Source organism: Mixophyes fleayi, chromosome 5 (genome assembly GCF_038048845.1).
Source record: "Mixophyes fleayi isolate aMixFle1 chromosome 5, aMixFle1.hap1, whole genome shotgun sequence".
Taxonomy (NCBI): Eukaryota; Metazoa; Chordata; class Amphibia; order Anura; family Limnodynastidae; genus Mixophyes; species Mixophyes fleayi.
This window is the reverse complement of record NC_134406.1, coordinates 27,054,979-27,075,117: the sequence shown is the minus strand read 5'-3', so window position 1 is coordinate 27,075,117 and position 20,139 is coordinate 27,054,979. Positions and strand designations below refer to the sequence as shown.

At 37.3% G+C, this 20,139-nt stretch overlaps 1 protein-coding gene across 7 annotated transcripts in view; it reads right to left on the bottom strand.

Annotated features, from left to right (window-relative positions):
* The window catches only part of ADAM22 (ADAM metallopeptidase domain 22), a 195,947-nt gene that overhangs the window by 33,596 nt on the left and 142,212 nt on the right, over positions 1 to 20,139 (bottom strand). For all 7 annotated transcript variants that reach the window (XM_075211892.1, XM_075211893.1, XM_075211894.1 and 4 more), the window contains exons 15-21: positions 13,886 to 13,985; positions 13,178 to 13,249; positions 8,026 to 8,118; positions 7,261 to 7,341; positions 5,190 to 5,240; positions 3,454 to 3,517; positions 2,107 to 2,212 (exon numbers count right to left, since the gene is read on the bottom strand). In XM_075211892.1, the coding sequence (XP_075067993.1) occupies positions 2,107 to 2,212; positions 3,454 to 3,517; positions 5,190 to 5,240; positions 7,261 to 7,341; positions 8,026 to 8,118; positions 13,178 to 13,249; positions 13,886 to 13,985 (567 nt within the window). The remainder of the gene's footprint in view (positions 1 to 2,106; positions 2,213 to 3,453; positions 3,518 to 5,189; positions 5,241 to 7,260; positions 7,342 to 8,025; positions 8,119 to 13,177; positions 13,250 to 13,885; positions 13,986 to 20,139) is intronic.

Sequence of the window (20,139 nt, the reverse complement as noted above, 5' to 3'; positions counted from 1 at the left end):
GAACCTTGCTGAGGTCTGTGATCTTTTATGGTTTAGCCAGAAAAAAATATAGTACTAATAGCCAATTAATTATACAGGCCAGTATGAGCATATGTTTGTCACTTTATTAAAGGGGCACTATGTAGATAAATACACATTTCATACACTAGCACAGTGCAGTAATCCACAGCAACCAGACACTGGCTGGCTTTAGTCTAACATGCACAAGACCAATGTTGGCTAACCTGTGACACTCCCGATGTTGTGAAACTACAAGTCCCAGCATATCCTTCCAGCAATAAGCTGCTATATATTGGCAAAGCATGCTGGGACTTGTAGTTTCACAACACCTGGAGTGTCACAGGTTAGCCAACATTGCACTAGACTGATTAAAGGAGTGATAGGCAACCTGACACACCTCAGAGGCTGCATGTGCTGCCCTCTAACCTTCAAAAGGGCCGCACATTACCATTAATCTCACTGATAAATACATTTAACAATACATTTAATCAAATAAAGAGACACCTATAGGAAATAACATATCAGCAGGCATTTTAATGTAAGAATAACAAGCTATAATAAAACAAATATCACAGGTGGGGGCTGCAGGTGAAGGCACAGAGGGTCCCCTGTTGTCCATCAGCTCTCTGATTGGTTGCTATGGGTTACTACTCTAGGTTTGTCAGCAAGACAACACAATGGGCCTAATTCATGTTCGGATGTCGGTCCATTTACATAGCGTATCTTGCATAAAACAGCTCTGCATATGCTCAGAAACGGTATTACGCCAATCTACATAATTACATGCAATACATGTCTGAACGCAACTGACACTTACGACTGCCTGTGACTTGAGAGGCGGGAAGAGGGGGAAGGGAGGGGCGGATTACCGTAGGTCATGTGCAGTAAGGGCGTTCCGACGCTAATACGCCATCTAGTTAACAGTGAACATGTGTATGCAAGTAAGATGGACTATAACAACGCACTGATTCATTAAGGCGCGCTAAACAAACGTATTTTGCATTTTTTTATTAAAACGTACATAAATTGGGTATACGCATATCCATATTCAAGGAGCGGATGTAAATATACATCTAGGTCCGCTCTACTCTAACAATAGATTGACAGAAACGTCCAATACATATGTGGAATATAAAGCCCCAAAGGAACGCACAGAAAAAATATATATGTCCAATAAATAATATAGTCATTACCGAAAAAATATAAAAAAATATAGAAAAAGTTATTTTTGTCTTCATAAAATACATTTATTAGGATGTCATGAATGTCTACTGTCCATAAAATACATTTTTACACTTGCTCCTGGTTGCAAAACAAATGTTAGCATGCATACGAGTCCGTCATTATTATCTCTTGGCACTTACATACAAATTCTAGCTGGTTCAAGGGATACAACTGAAAAACGTGTACCTTAGGGATGCGCTAAGCTTGAATAGGGCACTGCTGCGAGCTTGGAACGCCCTTACTGTACGCTGACTTCATACATACGCCTCTTCCCCTTCCCGTTCAGCCCATGAAATTGTAGGCTGTAGTAAGGATCCTCTGTGCTCAAAGATGAATTGGACGTTGCTGCGTTCTCTTGCCCATGGCTTGGACATGCACAGAGTGATGTTACGCAAAATACGGTATGTATTGGCATTTACGTTCCTTAATGAATCAGGCCCTGTATGTACATTAACGATTGCAAGCATCTTTATTTATGTATTAAATGATAAAATCTAAAAAAATAACAATTTAAGTTTCTTAAAATATTTCTATAAATGATTATACTGTTAAGAGTTGTTCTTTTATTTTATATTCCAATTTTTTTATGCATCCTTTTATTGAACATACGCATGTGTGTATACTGCAGTCTCTTCTGTCTATCTACGTACGGCAAGTACTCTGTAGGCAGAGGGCACTTACGCCCAGATTCAAATTGGAACGTATCTTGAGATCCGCTTGGATGTGAATATGCTCGGAGCGATGCACAAGTCCTGTGCTCTTTGTTAAAGCGCAACTTATATGCCAGTTGCATCCGGACTTGAATCAGACCAAATATATTTTGTAGCTCTGTATACATACGATTGCAGGCAAGCAAAGTATAGTACAAGCAACTCTCCTTACTGTTTACTGCATTGTATCCATGTGTCCTTATTTCTGCCACAATTGCCTTTTTCAGTTCCTTCAATATTCAGCTTTTCATAGCAATACCTGTCTGCAGCTGTCACTTCTGAAAGGAAATAGATTGTGTTTCTACAAGAAGTATTTTCCCGTATATACCAGGCTAGATCATCCTTATATAAGAATGGAAGCGAGTCAATGGATGAAAATAAATCCTTTGAAAAAAACGAGTGAATTGTTGTGTAAAAGGAGACAGTCACTACCGGCCAGTCTGTAGTTATTAGCTTAGTGAGAGAAGATAACCACTATACTGTAATAAAAGCTAAAGATGTGTTGACTAGTGTCCGAGCACCTAATTGTATTCAATCTTCATCTCCTGCTCGTCCGTGTGTCCCTTGTTTTGTGTTAATGAGAACAGAATAGTCAATCAGATCATTGTGATGGTCACAGCAACAGGAGATGATTGGTCTGATCTTCTAGGACCTGTCCACTGTGATTAGTGAGGACAGTGCTGTATGTGACAGGGGCAGTGCAATGTGGTGAGAAGGGGAATGGAGGCAAACAGGCCAACAGTCTGTATTATGTGGCTAGATAATTGTATTATCACCAGCATTCTCCCATACTCTGATTGGTTAATAGCAATGCAGATTTTATACAATGGACTGGTCCGGTCCGTCAAAGTGTCACAAAGAAGGCTCCACATGACACCTTCATGATATGCAGCTGGACCTACTGGCACTAATAATATACTATATATAATTAAGAAATCAAACAATGTTGAGTCAGTGCCAATAGTTGGCTTGTCCAATAGGGCAAAGTGGTATCTGCAATAAGGCTGTGAAATTGCACTTAGCCTCTGGACCAGCATACTCTGTGTAAGGCATACTACCATATCCATGATCAGTGCTCCATTGTATCTAAATCAGCCCTGTATATTAGAGATGTGAGGCTCCTGTAAATCTCATGAGGGAAGATTGTGATGTCAGCTCTACATGAAACAAAGCTCACACATCCAACTTGTTTATGTTGCAGATAAAATTTAACTTAAACTTCCCTTGATATTGTCTGTCTAAACATTATCCAGTAAAAATAGCCACTGATCACAATAATGAACTCAAACTGGATGAACTTGATCTTAGCTGGTGATTAACAGTGACCACCATTTTACAACACTTATAAAGCCAAAACGTTTTAGTAATAGTCCTTCAAATTGATAGTGTTCATTCCTATATGTACTTATGGTGGATGCTCACAAAGACACATGTCCTGTGCTACAATCATCTGGTTAGGACAGCAACTCAAACCAAGAGCCCATAAATGTTCATTAGAGATAATTCTATGTATACTTACTGTCACCCCAGATATATTTGCACTGTCTGTCTCTGGTTTTACATCTCCCACCAGAACAAAGACCCTGATATTATGAGAGAGAGAGAAAGAGGATGCAAATCTGTAAAGTAAGTATGTTCAATGTATATGTATTTCACACTACTGCAAAAGTATTTGTCCTATATATGGAAGAAGAGTGTCACATTAATATTGCCTATCAGATCTTTAAAATTTGCTTAAACAGGAACTTTGCACAGAAAAGGAAAGATAAACTCTTAATTTCTAGCTCTATCTATACATATCAAAGCGATACATTCTTATTTTATATTGACTATCGTCATTTCTAATATCTCAATTCTGTAAGACTGGATGCTTCTGTGATAAGTTCCCTAAAAGTGGGAAGTACTGAGCAGTGTATGCAAAGAACAAAGCAAATTCTACTATGAAAAAAACACTTTCCTCTTAGTGTCTATTTTGTAATTAATGATTCCCTGAGTAAACAGCATTGAAGGGGACATCCATTTGGATGCCAGAGAAAATAATATTATATACTTATGTTAAAAGGATGTAGTCATATCGACGACAGTCAATCTGTCAAGAGTCGGACTGTCAACACCAAAATGTAGACACTCACTAGACACCCTAGGGAATCCAGCCCCGTGCTAACCAGCCTGGGGCTGGTTGTCATTATGGCAGGGGGACCCCACGCAACGGGTTCACCTGCTATAGTGTCACCAGCCCCATCTGGCACAGCCAATAGCTGGTCCTCGTATAATCAGGGGGACCCCACGCTTTTTGTTCCCGCTGATTTTGCTAGTACCAGCTTAGGCAGGCAGCGCTATGGTTAATCTGTTTGGGTGGGAGGTTTGGGGGTTAATGTTTATTTTGTAATATTAACTTTAAAAAAATATATATATTTTCAGCCTGACTGTCAACAGATACACCGTCGCCATGTCATACCGAACCCACGTTAAATCCTTTTCTCCTAATCCATTGGGGGATACTAGAACATTGGTATTGAGTGCAGCCGGGAGCAAGGACACTTTAAATCTTAGCATTTAAACCATAGCTCCTCCCCTTCCCGCTCCATACCCCAGGCCTGCCGAAGCACAACTTAGTTACTTTTAAGAAAAAGCCGGCAGAGCAGCTCCTAACATGGCCCCCAATGAAGGGCACTTTAAGAAACTGAGTTGTGCTCCGGCAGGCATGTGGTATGGAGAGTGAAGGGGAGGAGCTATGGTTTAGATACTAAGGGGTATATTTACTAAACTGTGGTTTTGAAAAAGTGTAGATGTTGCCTATTGCAACCAATCAGATTCTAGTTGTCATTTATTTACTACATTCTACAAAATGACAGCTAGAATCTGATTGGTTGCTATAGGCAACATCTCCACTTTTTCAAACCTGCAGCTTAGTAAATCTAGCCCTAAGATTTAAAGTGCCTTGCTGCTCTCAATACCCCAATGTTCCGGGGTCACCCAATTGGAAGGCCAGAAGTAGCCTGTGCACTTCACCCTTCTCTGGTAATTCATTATTACTGTATATCTCAGAAGTGGCAGTAAGTGCAGTTTCTCTATACAAAATCACTGCATTCATTGCAGCCTTATTTTGAGTTGTACGTAAATAAATAATTCTTTATGTTTAAAAAAATATAACATATAACATTTTTTAAAGTCACTTCAAAAATGAAATGTGCCAATCAGCTTAGTTTGTCACAGAAAACACCCCAGAAATGAACAGCGAGTATGTAGAATTACCTCTTTGTTTTCACATTGATATCCATCCAGTTTATGTATATTTGGTGGACACTAAAAGGGAACATACATAGTTAATATAAAATAGTGCTTGTGGGGTGAGCAACATCGGATTCGTTATAAGATGTATATATTATTGTATTTCATGTGTTGAAAAAACACCCACTTGTTGTAAATGTATCAAGATGCAGAAAAGAATTTGGCATTCCAAATATTCAAAAAATAAAACCTCACGCACCTGTAATATTATTGCATTAATAATGAATGCAATAATAATAATAATATAGTTTTCCACTCTGTTAAGAAGCAAACTCTACTTAATAAAGTAAAATTTATTTAAAATGAAAATAGTCAACCCTCTGCATTTTTTTAACAGCAGATCTGCTACCATTCGGAGATCGTATTTTGAAACCAGAGGCACAGTGCCTTTGTGATGCAATGAAAGCCTATTTAGGGAACCAGCACCTAAGATCTTGATTTGTGAGACAAGATACTTAAATGAGGTTACAGGGGTGGAGGGTACAGATATATGAAGGCATTCCCCATTTTATAGCGCAACAATGTGTCAAAATGACCATGTCCTTGCTCAATGTGTGCGCAAAGATAAGTATATTGTGACCCGCTAGACAGGAACGGATTGTGCATATATAGATGATAAGATGTAAATCAAGCTCTTTATAAATGATTTTAAGACCTGCAATTTCTGATTAACAGTGAATTTCTTGGTTACAAACAAAGAGAGTGTGGCACTCCGAGGTCTGCTACACATTACAAAGTATACTTTTACTGTACTGCTGTTAAATATGAATACCGCAGCAAAATATAAAACACATGAAAAGTGATTTAGCAATTAAATGGCTAATCCTTTAAATTGTGAAATTACCATTATAATTCTAGTATTATTTAAAAAATAAATCTCCGTTATTTGTTTGGATTCCAAAATGCATAGAAATAATAACATTTGATTTAAATAAGTAAATATGTCCTAAAGGGTGTTATGGGGTTAAATCGTAAAAAGAACCCTTGTATTTTATCCCCAAATGTAGTTACCCATGTCTCTGCCACACACTAAGGGGTATATTTACTAAGCTGCGGGTTTGAAAAAGTGTAGATGTTGCCTATAGCAACCAAACAGATTCTAACTTTCATTTATTTAGTGCATTCTACATAATGACAGCTAGAATCTGATTGGTTGCTATAGGCAACATCTTCACTTTTTTAAACCTGCAGTTTAGTACATATACCCCTAACGGTTTAATAACCTCCTGGTTGCTTACATAGGCCACAGGAAGCCCACAGTACAAATGTTGACAATACTTTCCTGCAGCTAGACCAGACTAAGGATCAGTGGTGGAGTCTCAAAGGTGGAGACAGAAGTATTTGGCTTTTCTGTGTAACACTAAAAATAGTTATTAAAGGGATGGACAAGTTAATGTAAGATGTAGGAGCCAGTAAAATGAAACCTGGAGGCAGCTTATCATTTGAAGATGACAATCAGGCACTGGAATGATAGGGCCTGATTTATTAAGAAAAGTAAAGCAAAAAAATGAGTAACTTTGAACCTTGGCAAAACCATGTTACAATACAAGGGGTGCAATTAGTTTTATTATTTTGCACATGAGGAAAATACTGGCTGTTTTTTCATGTAGGAAACAAATACTTGATAGCTTTATTTTGATCTAAGACATGCCCTACCCCAACTATATATCAGTCCCCACATTTTACATTTACCTCCCCCTCCAATACAACATGGTTTTGCCAAGGTGCAAAGTTACTCATTTTTTTTTTTTGCTTTACTTTCGTTAATGAATCAGGCCATTGTGTTCTGTATAATTTACTCAAAATCTAAGGGATTGGTAACTAAAGATTTGCTATAAGCACTTTTTAGGGATCTCACAATAATTACCCGGCAGCAACTCTCAGTATCAAACTAAATCCATCTTTAAAAAGCCATGAAATCAGATGTGTAGCATGTTTATAGTCGCTATCACTGACAAATTGTCGGATTACAAAATTGTGCCCATGGCATTTGTTACAAAACACAACTCATTTAAGCGGAATAATTTCATGTTACCTGGCTGGAATTTCCTGTACACATTTCTGGGATATCACAGTCATTCACTGCTTCCCGACATAGCATTTCTTTAGGATTAAACTTCAAGAGAAATTGAATTACATAAGAAAAAGTTACAGACAAAAGAAAACAAAACATAACTATTCACTTACAAGTGATGAGATGAAATCACAAATAAAGACTTTGTAAAGGGGTGAATCATTGCAGTATATTATATAGCTTGGATCATTACTGGATATTTTGAGAATTGTGGTTGGTATGTGATCACTTTCTGGCAAGCCAGAAGTTACACGGCCACCCAGCACTAGCGCCAAATGGCCTGAATATATTCCAATTTGACCACCCAATGTAATATACCAAACTGGGCAGCTCAAAGCTACATGGTTGGCCCTTGTGTGTCCAAATCACATTTAACAATTGTTGTCTTATTGTGAAAAACAAAAGTACAGTGTACTCTCCCCCATCCTCTATGTGGCCCTTTTGAAGACCGGAGAACACGGCCCTCAAGCTAAACATGCCCCTCACTGATCTAGAACATCATAATATTGTTGCTGCTGATTGCTAACCTCTCTAGAGATCTGCAGAACTTGATTCAAAGACTGCTTGACAGATACTAGTTGATATATTGTGCAGAACATCTCATAGTTGGGTCCCAGTACTAGCCCAAACCTGGATTTATACTGCCCTCCCTGAGTGTGGCTACTACAAGTAATTCCTTTAATCCAGCCTGTTCTACTTACATGCATTTAGTAAAGTTTGTTTTACCTTGCAGTCTAAACAACACAGCCCGTCACTGCACTGTGACTCCTCCGTTAACATGCATTTCTTGCAGCAATCCCCTCCCTCGGCTGCACACTCCTGCGAAACACAAGAAAAATTCAGTTACAATTGAATCATTATTTAAAAACATAAATTGGCGACTTTGCTTCCTAAGACAGATATTGTTCAATTGTAATAGAGCATGGGTTATTAGGACTAATCAGAAGAGCCAGACATGCAGAAGGTGGGATTTCAAAGTGGGCGTGTTTAGGAATAAAATAGGTGGAATAAAGATGCACAGATTTATCCGTCAATTGCTGTACCTAAGGATGAAGTCAGTAAACCTAAATAACTCTTCACAATTTGCAAAAGAAAGTCGGCTTTCTTTCCAAACAAAGATTTGCCCCCAGGTGAAAGCTTTTGTAGATTTTGTGGGAAGAGATCTGGACAGTTTAAAAAAAGACTAGGGGCTAGATTTACTAAGCTGCGGGTTTGAAAAAGTGGGGATGTTACCTATAGCAACCAATCAGATTCTAGCTGTCATTTTGTAGAAAGTACTAAATAAAAGAAAGCTAGAATCTGATTGGTTGCTATAGGCAACATCCCCACTTTTTCAAACCCGCAGCTTAGTAAATCTAGCCCTAGATGATCTTGGTTTATAGATGGCATCAAATGGATAATGACGATGATGAATAAGAAAAGGACTACTTTTTATAATATTACGGGAAGAACTGACATCAAATAAAAAAAGACTAACATCAATGGGACGGAGAAATATAAACTAGATTTTGAATATCAACATAATTATAAATATTTATGTAAAGATCTAATATTATTTCTAAAATAGCTTATTTATATTAGAATGATAATATTATTTGGTTCGATATCCAAACACATTAATTCTTTTAACAACAATATTTTTTTCACATCCTTATCACTGAATAAATTAGGTGTACGTAATTAGGATAATAGCAAAGTCATTTAATAACTTTTTATTCACCTGTCATTTATTTAAATTGAAATACTTAGTTTTACTTCACATTAAGTATCGCACATATTATCACCCAGTTAGACACCTTTACTAGTGGTAGAGTATAAAGTACCCATTAAGCATCCATTCCGACACTTTTTATATGGTATTACATTCACTAACATCCGTTTAGCACCTAAATATTTAAAAAAAATTATGAATGTAAATAATGTTATAAAAAATATATTATGACATTTCATGAATTATGAAATAGAGATATATATGTAATTAAATGAACAAAGAAATTTAAACACATTCATATTTAATAGAGTACATACTAACATTTCTTAAGCACCTAAACACTAAAGAACACTGATGAATCATGTAAATTTTATAAAATATGTTTTAATTTAAAAAGAGACAAGTAAGAGAAAAGTAATTATAACATGACAAAAAAAATCATTTTTATTATTTTTATATAGCAGGAATTAAAAACTATCCTTGTCTTGGAAAACTGAAGCTCTTAGTAAATTACATATGCTTATAATGAATTAATAGAATATCCATGCAGCTCTGTAGCTAACAAATCTAAAATCCATTTCCAGTACACGCAAAATTGAGATTATTACGAAATATGAAAATGTTTTGTAATATCTACTCTACAATTAAAAAGATAAATATGTTTATGTTATCTAAACCTATCAAGGCAAAACTAAATTGATAATTATTTGACACAATAATACATTAATTTAATACACTAAAGTCTGGTTTTTAAACATAAGGATTGATTATCAAAAATATCACTTTTTTTTCCAAACTGAGTGGTCATCAATATTGTCAATTTTTATACTACAATGATTTTAGAAACTAAAGTTCATTTTTCCAACATTGCGATCATGATGTCCTGGTAACCATACAGATCTAATATACTATAGTCCATTTCTCAATTATCACTGGCCAGGGGTCATGTGAATCAATAGTTTTCTGCATCTGACAGTCCAGTGGGATTATAAAATGAGTAGAATCATCAGACTCATCTTACTGCCAGGAGTAAGTGAAATGTAAATTGGCGGAAGGAAATCCCCTCTGTGATGTCATCCACAAGCGACACAATCCGAGTCTGTGGTTGGTGGCTGCTAATGTGTATAACTGTACTTTCCCGTCTTTTGAAGTACATGCTATCTGGATTTTCAAACCATTCAACGTACCAATTGAATATAAAGATGCTCCTTGTGTCCCTAAATTACTGGTCTCCTCTCTCCCGGAGGACGGATGCTTCTACTCATTCTGATGGTCACTATGTTGATAATTTTTTCTCAAAACTTTATCCCTTTCCCTCTCTCATACAATCATTTTATCACCTGCTGTCTCTTCTACCCCCACTTTAACCACTGCTCTGGAACGTTACCAAACCTCCTCATACCACAGAAATCTCAGTTCTATTACATTTCAACAACTTTCCACCTCTCTGCAACAACTTCTCTAACCCATTTCTACAATTTTCTCTCCTGAGCTGGCAGTACTACATCTTAACCAACCCTTGAAACAGCACTTGACGAAATGGCTCAAGCCACTGTGGCAAAGCAGAATGACATTGGCAAAAGGGTTGTATTTATAAAGACTTCCTCAGTTATACTGCTATTTACCACTCCTAGCGAAATGCCAAACAAAAATACTTCCAATCTCCTATCTCCACTGTGGCTTCTAGCCCCATATGCCTCCTTAATACATTTTAATCTCTTCTGAACCCTTCAAAACAAACCCCACTGACCACCATCAATGCCCAAGACTTTGCTTCCTACTTCAAAGAAAAGGGTGACAAGATCCAACAGGAAATAGTATCCTATTACCTCAGCATCAACCTGCTCTAAATGTCCACTTGACTAAATCCATCTGCAAACTAGTCAATAGCTCCTGTGCTCACCTCAGCCTTAACTAAAATCTGTATTCATTCCCTTTGTATCTGTCCACCATTATGCAAGCATGTGGTTATTACTCCTATTCTGAAAAAAAACTGACCCAAACACTCTCTCAGAGTACCATCCCATCTGTCAACTCCCATGCCCCTCCAAGCTTCTTGAGAGACTTGCCTAGACTAACCACTCATGTTTGCTTTCCTTACACAACCCACTGGACCTGCTTTAGTCAGGCTTTCATTCCCATTATCTACAGAGACTGCACTGACTAAGAATGAATAAGCTCCTTACGATTTCAGTATCATCTCTATGTGGATGACAACCAAATTTATCTATCATCTCTTGATCACTCACCAACTGTGTTGGACTGTTTCTCTGCCACTTTATAGCTTGGATGTCTTCTGGTTACTTTAAACTCAATTTTTCAAAAACTGAGCTAATGTTCCCACAAAGAGAAGTTGCCTATTTGCCTTATTTATTTCTGTTCACAACACAACAATAAATCTTACCCCCCCTAAGCTCGCTGCTGAGGTGTCATCCATGCCTGAGAACTGTCCTATGCCCTCCACATCAAATCTGTATCCATATCCTGCTACCTACATCTACAAAACATTCCATAATATGCACAGGTCACAAGAAACAAGAAACACTGCAAAAAAATCTAATTCTCCCACACTTGCTATTTCAATTCTTTTCTTCCTGGGCCTCAAACCAGACTTTCATACCTACAATCAATTCTGAATGCAGCATCTACACTAATTTTCCGCTGCTAAGCTCTGTCAGTCCCTATAGTAGTTTAGTGCATTTTACCAAATTCAATATAGTAGTATAGTATACTAAAATACAAAGCCATTAACAGAACCGCACCAACATACATTTTCTTCACCTCATGTGCGTTCATCACCTGCTCCCATTCCCGATTACAGCACTTTTGTTGGACTGCACCCACTTTGTGGTATTCACTTTTCGTGCAACAAAATTTTCCCCATGTCTCCAAGCATTCCCTGAAAACTCACCCCTTCAGGCAAGTTTATAAAATTCCCGAATCATCTTCTTATCCTCCCCAGACTAAACTACACAATTACCACCACTCCACACATTTCATTAAAAATTTACAATTATTCTCCACAAACAACTATCTGGGGGTAAATGTATTAACTTGCGATTCCAGCAAATCACTGATATTCGGTGACTTTTCTGGCATAATTTAAAACGGCAATGTGTTTAGAGGCAAGTTTTGCTGTGTGACTGGATCATACTCAAATAACTAATTACCACCAAACTAACATTTCTGTGTGATAGGATCATATAGACCCACTAAGCAGAATTTACCATTACAATCTGGGTGGTCCAATATTCCATATGTGACACTTAATCTCATGCATCGCACTCCTATTTACCTATAGGTTTTAAGCTTGCAAGAATATGTTGGTGCTACATAAAAACATGTTAATAAATAAGAACATTATGAAATGACAGATCAAATAGCTAACTATTATGAATGCAATGTAGTCAGTCATTCTACGGTGTCACAAAGGCAAGATTCACCTGAATGAAAGTCCTATAACGATACAATAATATAATATGAGTAAATAATTAATCAGTACCATTGCACTTTTGTTAAAGCACGCACCCAGACAACAGGTAATCACAATGATATATTTTGAGCCAAGAGATTTTAAGAGATCTTTAATAAATATTACTGTTGGGATGTGTAGTAGCATTGTTATAAATAATTATGTGTAATATGCAACAGATTAATTCATTCATTTTGAATTACAGTCATTAAATAACATTTATTATAATATTATGAACAATACTGCCAATTATATGTGGAACTGAATTATGAACAATTAGTACTCACTATTCCACAAATACTAAGCATTAGTGATTTAAAGACCGTCACAAGATAACATACAAACAATTAAACAAGCTATGATATCTCAATCTCACAAGGATATGGGGGCCTTATTATTTTAATCTATCATAAACACTATATCTTGTATAGTTTGCAATAATTTGCTGGAGGTAATAATGTAATATGTGATTGATGTTCAATGTTAATGGTAATTAACCACGTTTTTGTTTTATCAAATAGCTTTATATCCAGTATTAAAATCTACTATGGAGTAATGAGCCTAGAAGCACCTGCTATGTTGTAACTTTTGCCCTGAAAGGATCACTACGCAGTTATCTAATTACAGATCCAGCCCTGTACATAAGTATCTGTTCACTGTATTCATCCAGTACAATGTGGTAATCATTTATGTACCGCAATAGTGCCGCAATCACATTCTTCCCCAGCTTCAACAAAGCCATTGCCGCACTCAGGAGGATCCAAAAGCTGTAACAATAAAACACAACCACTATGAGTAAAGTTGAAACAAAGCAGTCAAAGGACTAAGGGGAAAATACATCATGTATAAAATAACAGTAAGGGCCTTATTAAGAGTCAGATGCTAATCCAGTTAATGGACAATCTGAATTGTCATGCAATGGGTGCAAATGCAATTTTTATTTTGCATGCAGGGAAAATACAGTCTGCATTTGTGTGTAGCACAGAAATACTGGGCAGCTTTATTTTCACACTGTAATTTAGAGTTTATGAAGGATGCACCCTGCTCACAGCGCTGTCAACACCTTTTCAATGTGATCACTCTGCAGTTTAATGTGATTTTGGCAAGGTGCAAAATTACACCTTCTATCTGGATTTACACCTAACTCTGATTCAGGCCCTGAATGTACAGTAAAATGACATTAACTATTCTCAGCAGAAATCCTCACTGCATATTTTAATTTTATGATATGAGGAATATTTCCTGCACCTGCTGAGTTTAATTAAATATAATTAATCATCAGGACATTACCATATAGTGGCCAGGCGAGCAGAAGTATCCCTTGTATCTGCGAGTTCCCTTCCTTTATTCACATGGAATCTATCTATCAGGACCCCCCAGTAAACAAGGATAAAGAAACATACCTTTGAGGGCATATTGAACAGACAGGCTCCTCCACCGCTGCTCAGAAATTCATGGTACTCTTCAATATCACAGGTGGAAAACTTGCTTGGGAGGTAGTAGCTGTAAAACAGGATCGGTTCATTGAAGGTGAACAGCTTTATTTAAAATCATGTTAAAACATATGCGGCATAACTGGGGGTTGGGTGTTTAGGTTGGGTAACATATTTACCAACAAAGCATATACAGCGTATAATAATCATACGAGTTACAAGTCCCTTTACTTCTTATCATTATTCCATTTTTAAGATAAAATAAGAGTTACATATAAATATAATGTTGAATGTTCCATCTACCAGAAAAAGATAATGGTGATGACTATATAAATAACCAAGCAATTTATTTAAAGCTACAGTTCCACACAGATGATTTTTGTTGTTCTTTAATAGCACCCTTTTAAGCATGCATCTGATTTGATTGGTCATTTTTCTTAGCTATCTTCCCACAAATCATTATTTCCTTTTCAAAAGCTATCTGGTTGGTGAAACGAAAATGACTGCCAGACACAAACACAAGCTCACAGCTCCGAAAAGACACCGAAAACTCTGGGATGAAAATGTGGTGTTAATGGTAATGTGTGTCAGATTATTTCAGGTCATGTATGCATTTTACATCTTGTGATAACAAATTTGGCCTTGCCTCACAGAGAAAGAGAAGAGGTATTGAACCTATGCACAACTTTGTAGATTAGGTGCTATATGCCTCCCAGATGCTGGTGGATCTGCCAAACCAGAAAACATGTAGGGGTAAATGTATCAAGCTGAGAGTTTTCCAACGGGTTTGAAAAGTGGAGATGTTGGCTATAGCAACCAATCAGATTCTAGCTATCATTTTGTAGAATGTACTAAATAAATGATAGCTAGAATCTGATTGGTTTTTCAAACACCCCGGAAAACTCTCAGCTTGATACATTTACCCCGTAATCTAAGGAGGAAAGAGATCTGTGCATGGCAGTCTGTGTACAGTTAAATATAAACTTAATTTCAGTGGTCACACCATTTTTATCACTATACTATAGAAACCCACAATGTGAACATTATATACCCTAAGAGAGGGGGAATCCAGCCTGGGATACTCCTAGCTGTATCATATCAGTGATATCAAACTGATTATTGATCACATGATTATGTCTGAGGGTATATGTTCCAGGTCTTGAATACAATCTTCAGCGACCCTTTGCTGATGGACAGGTGAATGCTTGGACACCACACGCCAAGTTCTCTATATAGTCATCGGCACGTCCAAATGCCAAGTTCTCTATATAGACATCGGCACTGGATCAACTATTGGGTATTGTATAAAGATTTGAAATACTCACTTATCACTTTCAATAAATATCACCTTTCACAGCATATAAGATTAGAGTAGATATTGATATAAGTATCCCGGAGGCAGAACAATAGAAGTGATACTGTGTAAATAGTCAATCTAAAACTCCAAGAGATTTTCTGATACAAATCCTCAAACATGGGACCATCTCTGGAAATTAGGCACTGTTGGTGACCAAATATTACATGCCTGCTTATTTTGGCCAAATTGATCAGTGTCGACAACAGTGTCCTCAAATAATAATTTTCCAGCAATATTTCATATTACTAGAAAGATCAAGCCCATGTGTCTACCAGGGGGGCAAATCATTTCGAATAGTCCCTAATTTCCCAAACAGTGCTAGGATTTAAAGACGTCACCGGGAGTTTGTGCATGCTCAGAAGAAATGTAGTTTATATGCCAGCCATGAGAAGCCGGCTGATTATTATAATTATTAATTTTTATTTATAAGGCGCCACAAGGTGTCCGTAGCGCCGTACAGGGACAAACAAATTACAATACAATGGGAGACAGCACAGTACAGTAAACAGTAAGCACAGTAACTCAATAAGCTCAATGCACAGCTAGAGAGGGCGGGGAAGGGGGAGGGAGGATCCGCAAACGACGGGGCCCAAGAAGGAGGGCGCGGAAGACAGGGAGACCCGTGGGGGGAGGAGGGAGCGAGAGTGGACGTGGGGTAGAGGACCCTCGAGGAGGAGGGCTAAGTAGCTGGAGAGCAGAGTTAGAAGTGGTGGAAACAGGAGGAGAGATGGCCCTGCTCAGAGGAGCGTACAATCTAAGGGGAGGGGTGGACAGACAGAGAGACGCAGGGGAGAGAGGGAGAGTAGGGGAACGGAGGCAGAAGATAAGGTAGGAAGTTAAGTGGGAGACAGAAAGGCTTTAAGAAAAAGTTTTTAGGGCCCGTTTGAAACTGGACAGATTAGGGGAAGTTCTGATGGAGGGAGGGAGCTTGTTCCAGTGGAGGGGGGCAGCGTGGGCGAAGTCTTGCTGATGTGTTTCTATTATAATCCGGAAAGTGGGCGAGCAGGAATTTGTTCAGGCAATGTGGTCAATTAGATGCTCCTGTATACGGGAGCCTTATAAAGTGTCAAATGGTAGCAGAAATAAGTAAGTTTCCAAGTAGATATTAAACTGTTTTATTCATTGCCTATTACACATGGGTCTTCCGTGACACAATTAAGATTCAACTACACCATATAATTTCATATTTTCCACTAGCGCCTAGGAGTTCATGTAATTCAGTGCTAGGTTTTCAGTTGTTGTCCCTGCAAATCATCATCATCACCATTTATTCATATAACGCCACTGATTCCGCAGCGCTGCACAGAGAACTCACTCACATCAGATCTTTCACTAGTCTCAGTATCTGCTATTAGTCTGCATCAACTTCTCTGAAAGCTATGAGCTCTGGAAAGATAAATATTATATATATGGTTATGTCCAACGGTCATGTCTGACAGGAAGAGGTAGGTGATAAGTTATAAAACCTTCAAATGAATTCATAGTAATGCAATGGGGGATATATGTGAGTTATGATTTACTTGCATATAAAACAAAGTAACTGCAATTTACATTGGTTTTAAAAAATACTCATATTTACTAAGGATTCTGGTTATGATTATTATAATATTTTAAGACTAATGTGTCACAGAAAAATGAATCACGTGATATTGGTATCAAAAAGTGTGTCACAATGCCACAAAGAGTGTGAGCCACTGGTCTAAAATATTATGACCGCAAAATGTTGGAACAATTCAAGTACCTATTAACAAATTGTTATGATCTAGCAACAATATGCTGTATAATTAATGCTTACAACATCTAAGACATGTTCTTAAATTATGCTGAACACATCCAACGGTTACTTCCCTATAATGTCTTGAATAAAAGTAATTCAAATTTGAAAGCAACAATAAACTAATATTTGCTCATTTTCCAAAGCATTTGGTAGCTGAGGATCAGTTTAGCTATTATTCCTCAGCCCTTTAATCTTTTCTGATATCACTCAGCTTATTTATCTCCTGTGGTTTGTGTGGAACATGCATTTTTTCAAAGACGTAATAGGATCAATATGAGTTTTGGCTCTTATGAGGCAGATCACAACACTAAAAGCAAAACACTGCTTTGAAAACTAATGTGGAACTGGAGACTCCATTAGACATCAATACGCGGGATCTGACTGATTGGTAACACAAAGGTTACAGGTAGAAACTAATTGGTTAGAGGTAGACGGCTGCTCAATAAAGCCTGTTCTCTATGACAATTAACAGGAACTGGTTCAATTCACTTCCAAGGGTAAATCTCAACAGACAACGGCAATCAATGCAGAGTTAGGAGCAACAACATAAAGTACTTATAGCCCAGCATCCCAGTGACATTACTGTTCAACTATGCCTGATATACAATATAATAAATAGATAGAGATGATATACTGTAGATATGAGATAGGTAAATATGAGATAGATAGATAGATAAATATGATATAGATAAACAGATAGATATGACATAGATAAACAGATAGATATGAGATAGATTGATATATATGAGATAGACATATAGATATGATATAGATAGATAGATAGATATGAGATAGATAGATAGATAGATAGATAGATATGAGATATATAGATAAATAGATATGTGATAGATAGATAGATAGATAGATAGATAGATAGATAGATAGATAGATAGATAGATATGAGATAGATAGATAGATATGAGATAGATAGATAGATAGATAGATAGATAGATAGATAGATAGATCGATAGATAGACAGATAGATAGATAGATAGATAGATAGATAGATAGATATGAGATAGATAGATAGATAGATAGATAGATAGATAGATATATGTCCCAGTGTTATATAATATAGTTCAGGCAAAACTAGATAACTAATTAACTCTAAATTATTAGCTAGCTGTATTCCTGAGTGAAATTAAACAATGATGGCTCAAAATAAAAGTAAATATATTTTGGGATAATAATGGCTGGTTTAACACAAAACAATTTCTTTTTGGGAAATTGTTGGCTTTATGTGTATGATCAAAATCCCCTGTGGTTTCCCGAACTATTCGCAATGTTGAGTTAGAGTTCTGTTTTTGATAAATCAATTCACAGATATTTTATTTTTGGTTTAAAAAGAAAAGGCTGCTTAAAATGTATTTTATGTATAAAAAGTTAATTAACAGTGTAAATTAGATTTGTCTTTATGTGTGAGGGCCCATTCATGCGGCACACCGGATCATTGCGTGTTCACTGCAGTTAAACGGCATGTGTCTTGCCAAAGAAATGAGGCTATCACAGGGATCATGGCTCTTTATGATAACCTTTCCTGTCTATTCACACTTAAATGCAGCTAAAACTGAAATGCTTTGGAAATATTGCATGTATATTTTTAGTTTTGGGGGTAACATAAGTTTTGGATGTTTTTAAGTGTTTAGTTATAATTTACACTACACAGTGGTTAGCATTGTTGCCTTAGAATGCTGGGATCATGATTTCAATTCCGACCAAGACCTTATCTGTGTGGAGTTGGCATGTTCTCCCCATGTTTGTGCGGGTTTCCTCCGGGTGCTCCGGTCTCCTCCCACACGCCAAAAACATTGGCTTCTGACAAAATGGATCCCAGTGTATGTGAGTGGTAATGAATTTACACTCTACGCTCCAATGGGGCAGTGACTGATGTCACTCCCCAATTGGATAAGGCCATGGTCAGAAATCGAACCCATAACTCCAGTGCTGTGAGGCAGAAGTACCAACCACTAAGCCCCCATTGTAAAACGGTGGCTAATATGATTGGCACTATATAAAAATATAATAAATAATAATAATAATAGAGGTGCAAAACCAGTCCCACTAAACGTATGGGATGAAATCTAAGGACCACCTGAGCTCTGAGCTGGTTGCAGAGTATATGATTGTGCCGAGGGATACCTAATCTTGAAGGAACACTTCTAAAAATGCGTCCTCTATGCCCCTCTCTCATTTCAATAATATTACTCCACAAAAGGAAATTTTGTTTTTTGCAAAATGAGGTGCACCTGTCCACCTAATCTACTCTTTTCAAGGAATGTCCATACTACACCCAACCCCTCCCCTCCACCTGTGTAAGCTTCTGCTTTTCTGCTCCATATGCAGCCACCATGCTCTATACACCAAAGCGCCTCAGCAGGAACTAGCAACATTTCAGCAAACTGAAGTGCACTGTGGTTCCAAGAGAGGTCCTGCACTGCACAACGGGCATTCTGCTTTTCATAAATACCTTCACTGTATGCAAATTGCTTTACACCAAATATACATATGTGCAAACATTAAATGACTTTATTAGAAAGAGAGATCTTTTGAGATAAGGCTGGGACTGGGACTGAAACCTATTGTCAATGTACCCCAGATTGTGAGTCTGTTCAGTACACACTGCATGAAGAGAAAAATAGCAAATGAGAATACACTGCACTCAGCTAGATAAGAATATTTATCCCTTCAAAATGTGATGACTTACTGTATATGACAACATTTTAAGATGACCTCCAGGGGTGCTTTGCTGCCAGGCAGGTGCACAACAATCCTTATCCCGACATGTTTACTAAACATGCATATACTCATGTCTCATATGATAAATTGTAATCCTCAAGAATTAAGGTTCAGAGAATAAGGGTATATTGTGAGGCCTTGTTTAGGTCATACATTAATTATGCCAGTGAAGGGATACTGAGACAGTCTTTAGTATGCCTATCACTTTGTGTGTTTCAATGTTTTTAAAACATTGTTTCAATGTTTTTAAAACATTGGAGTTTGTATGCTCTCCCCGTGTTTGCGTGTGTTTCCTCTGGGGGCTCCAGTTTCATCCTACAGGTCAAAAACATACTGAAAGCTTGGCAGTAAAAT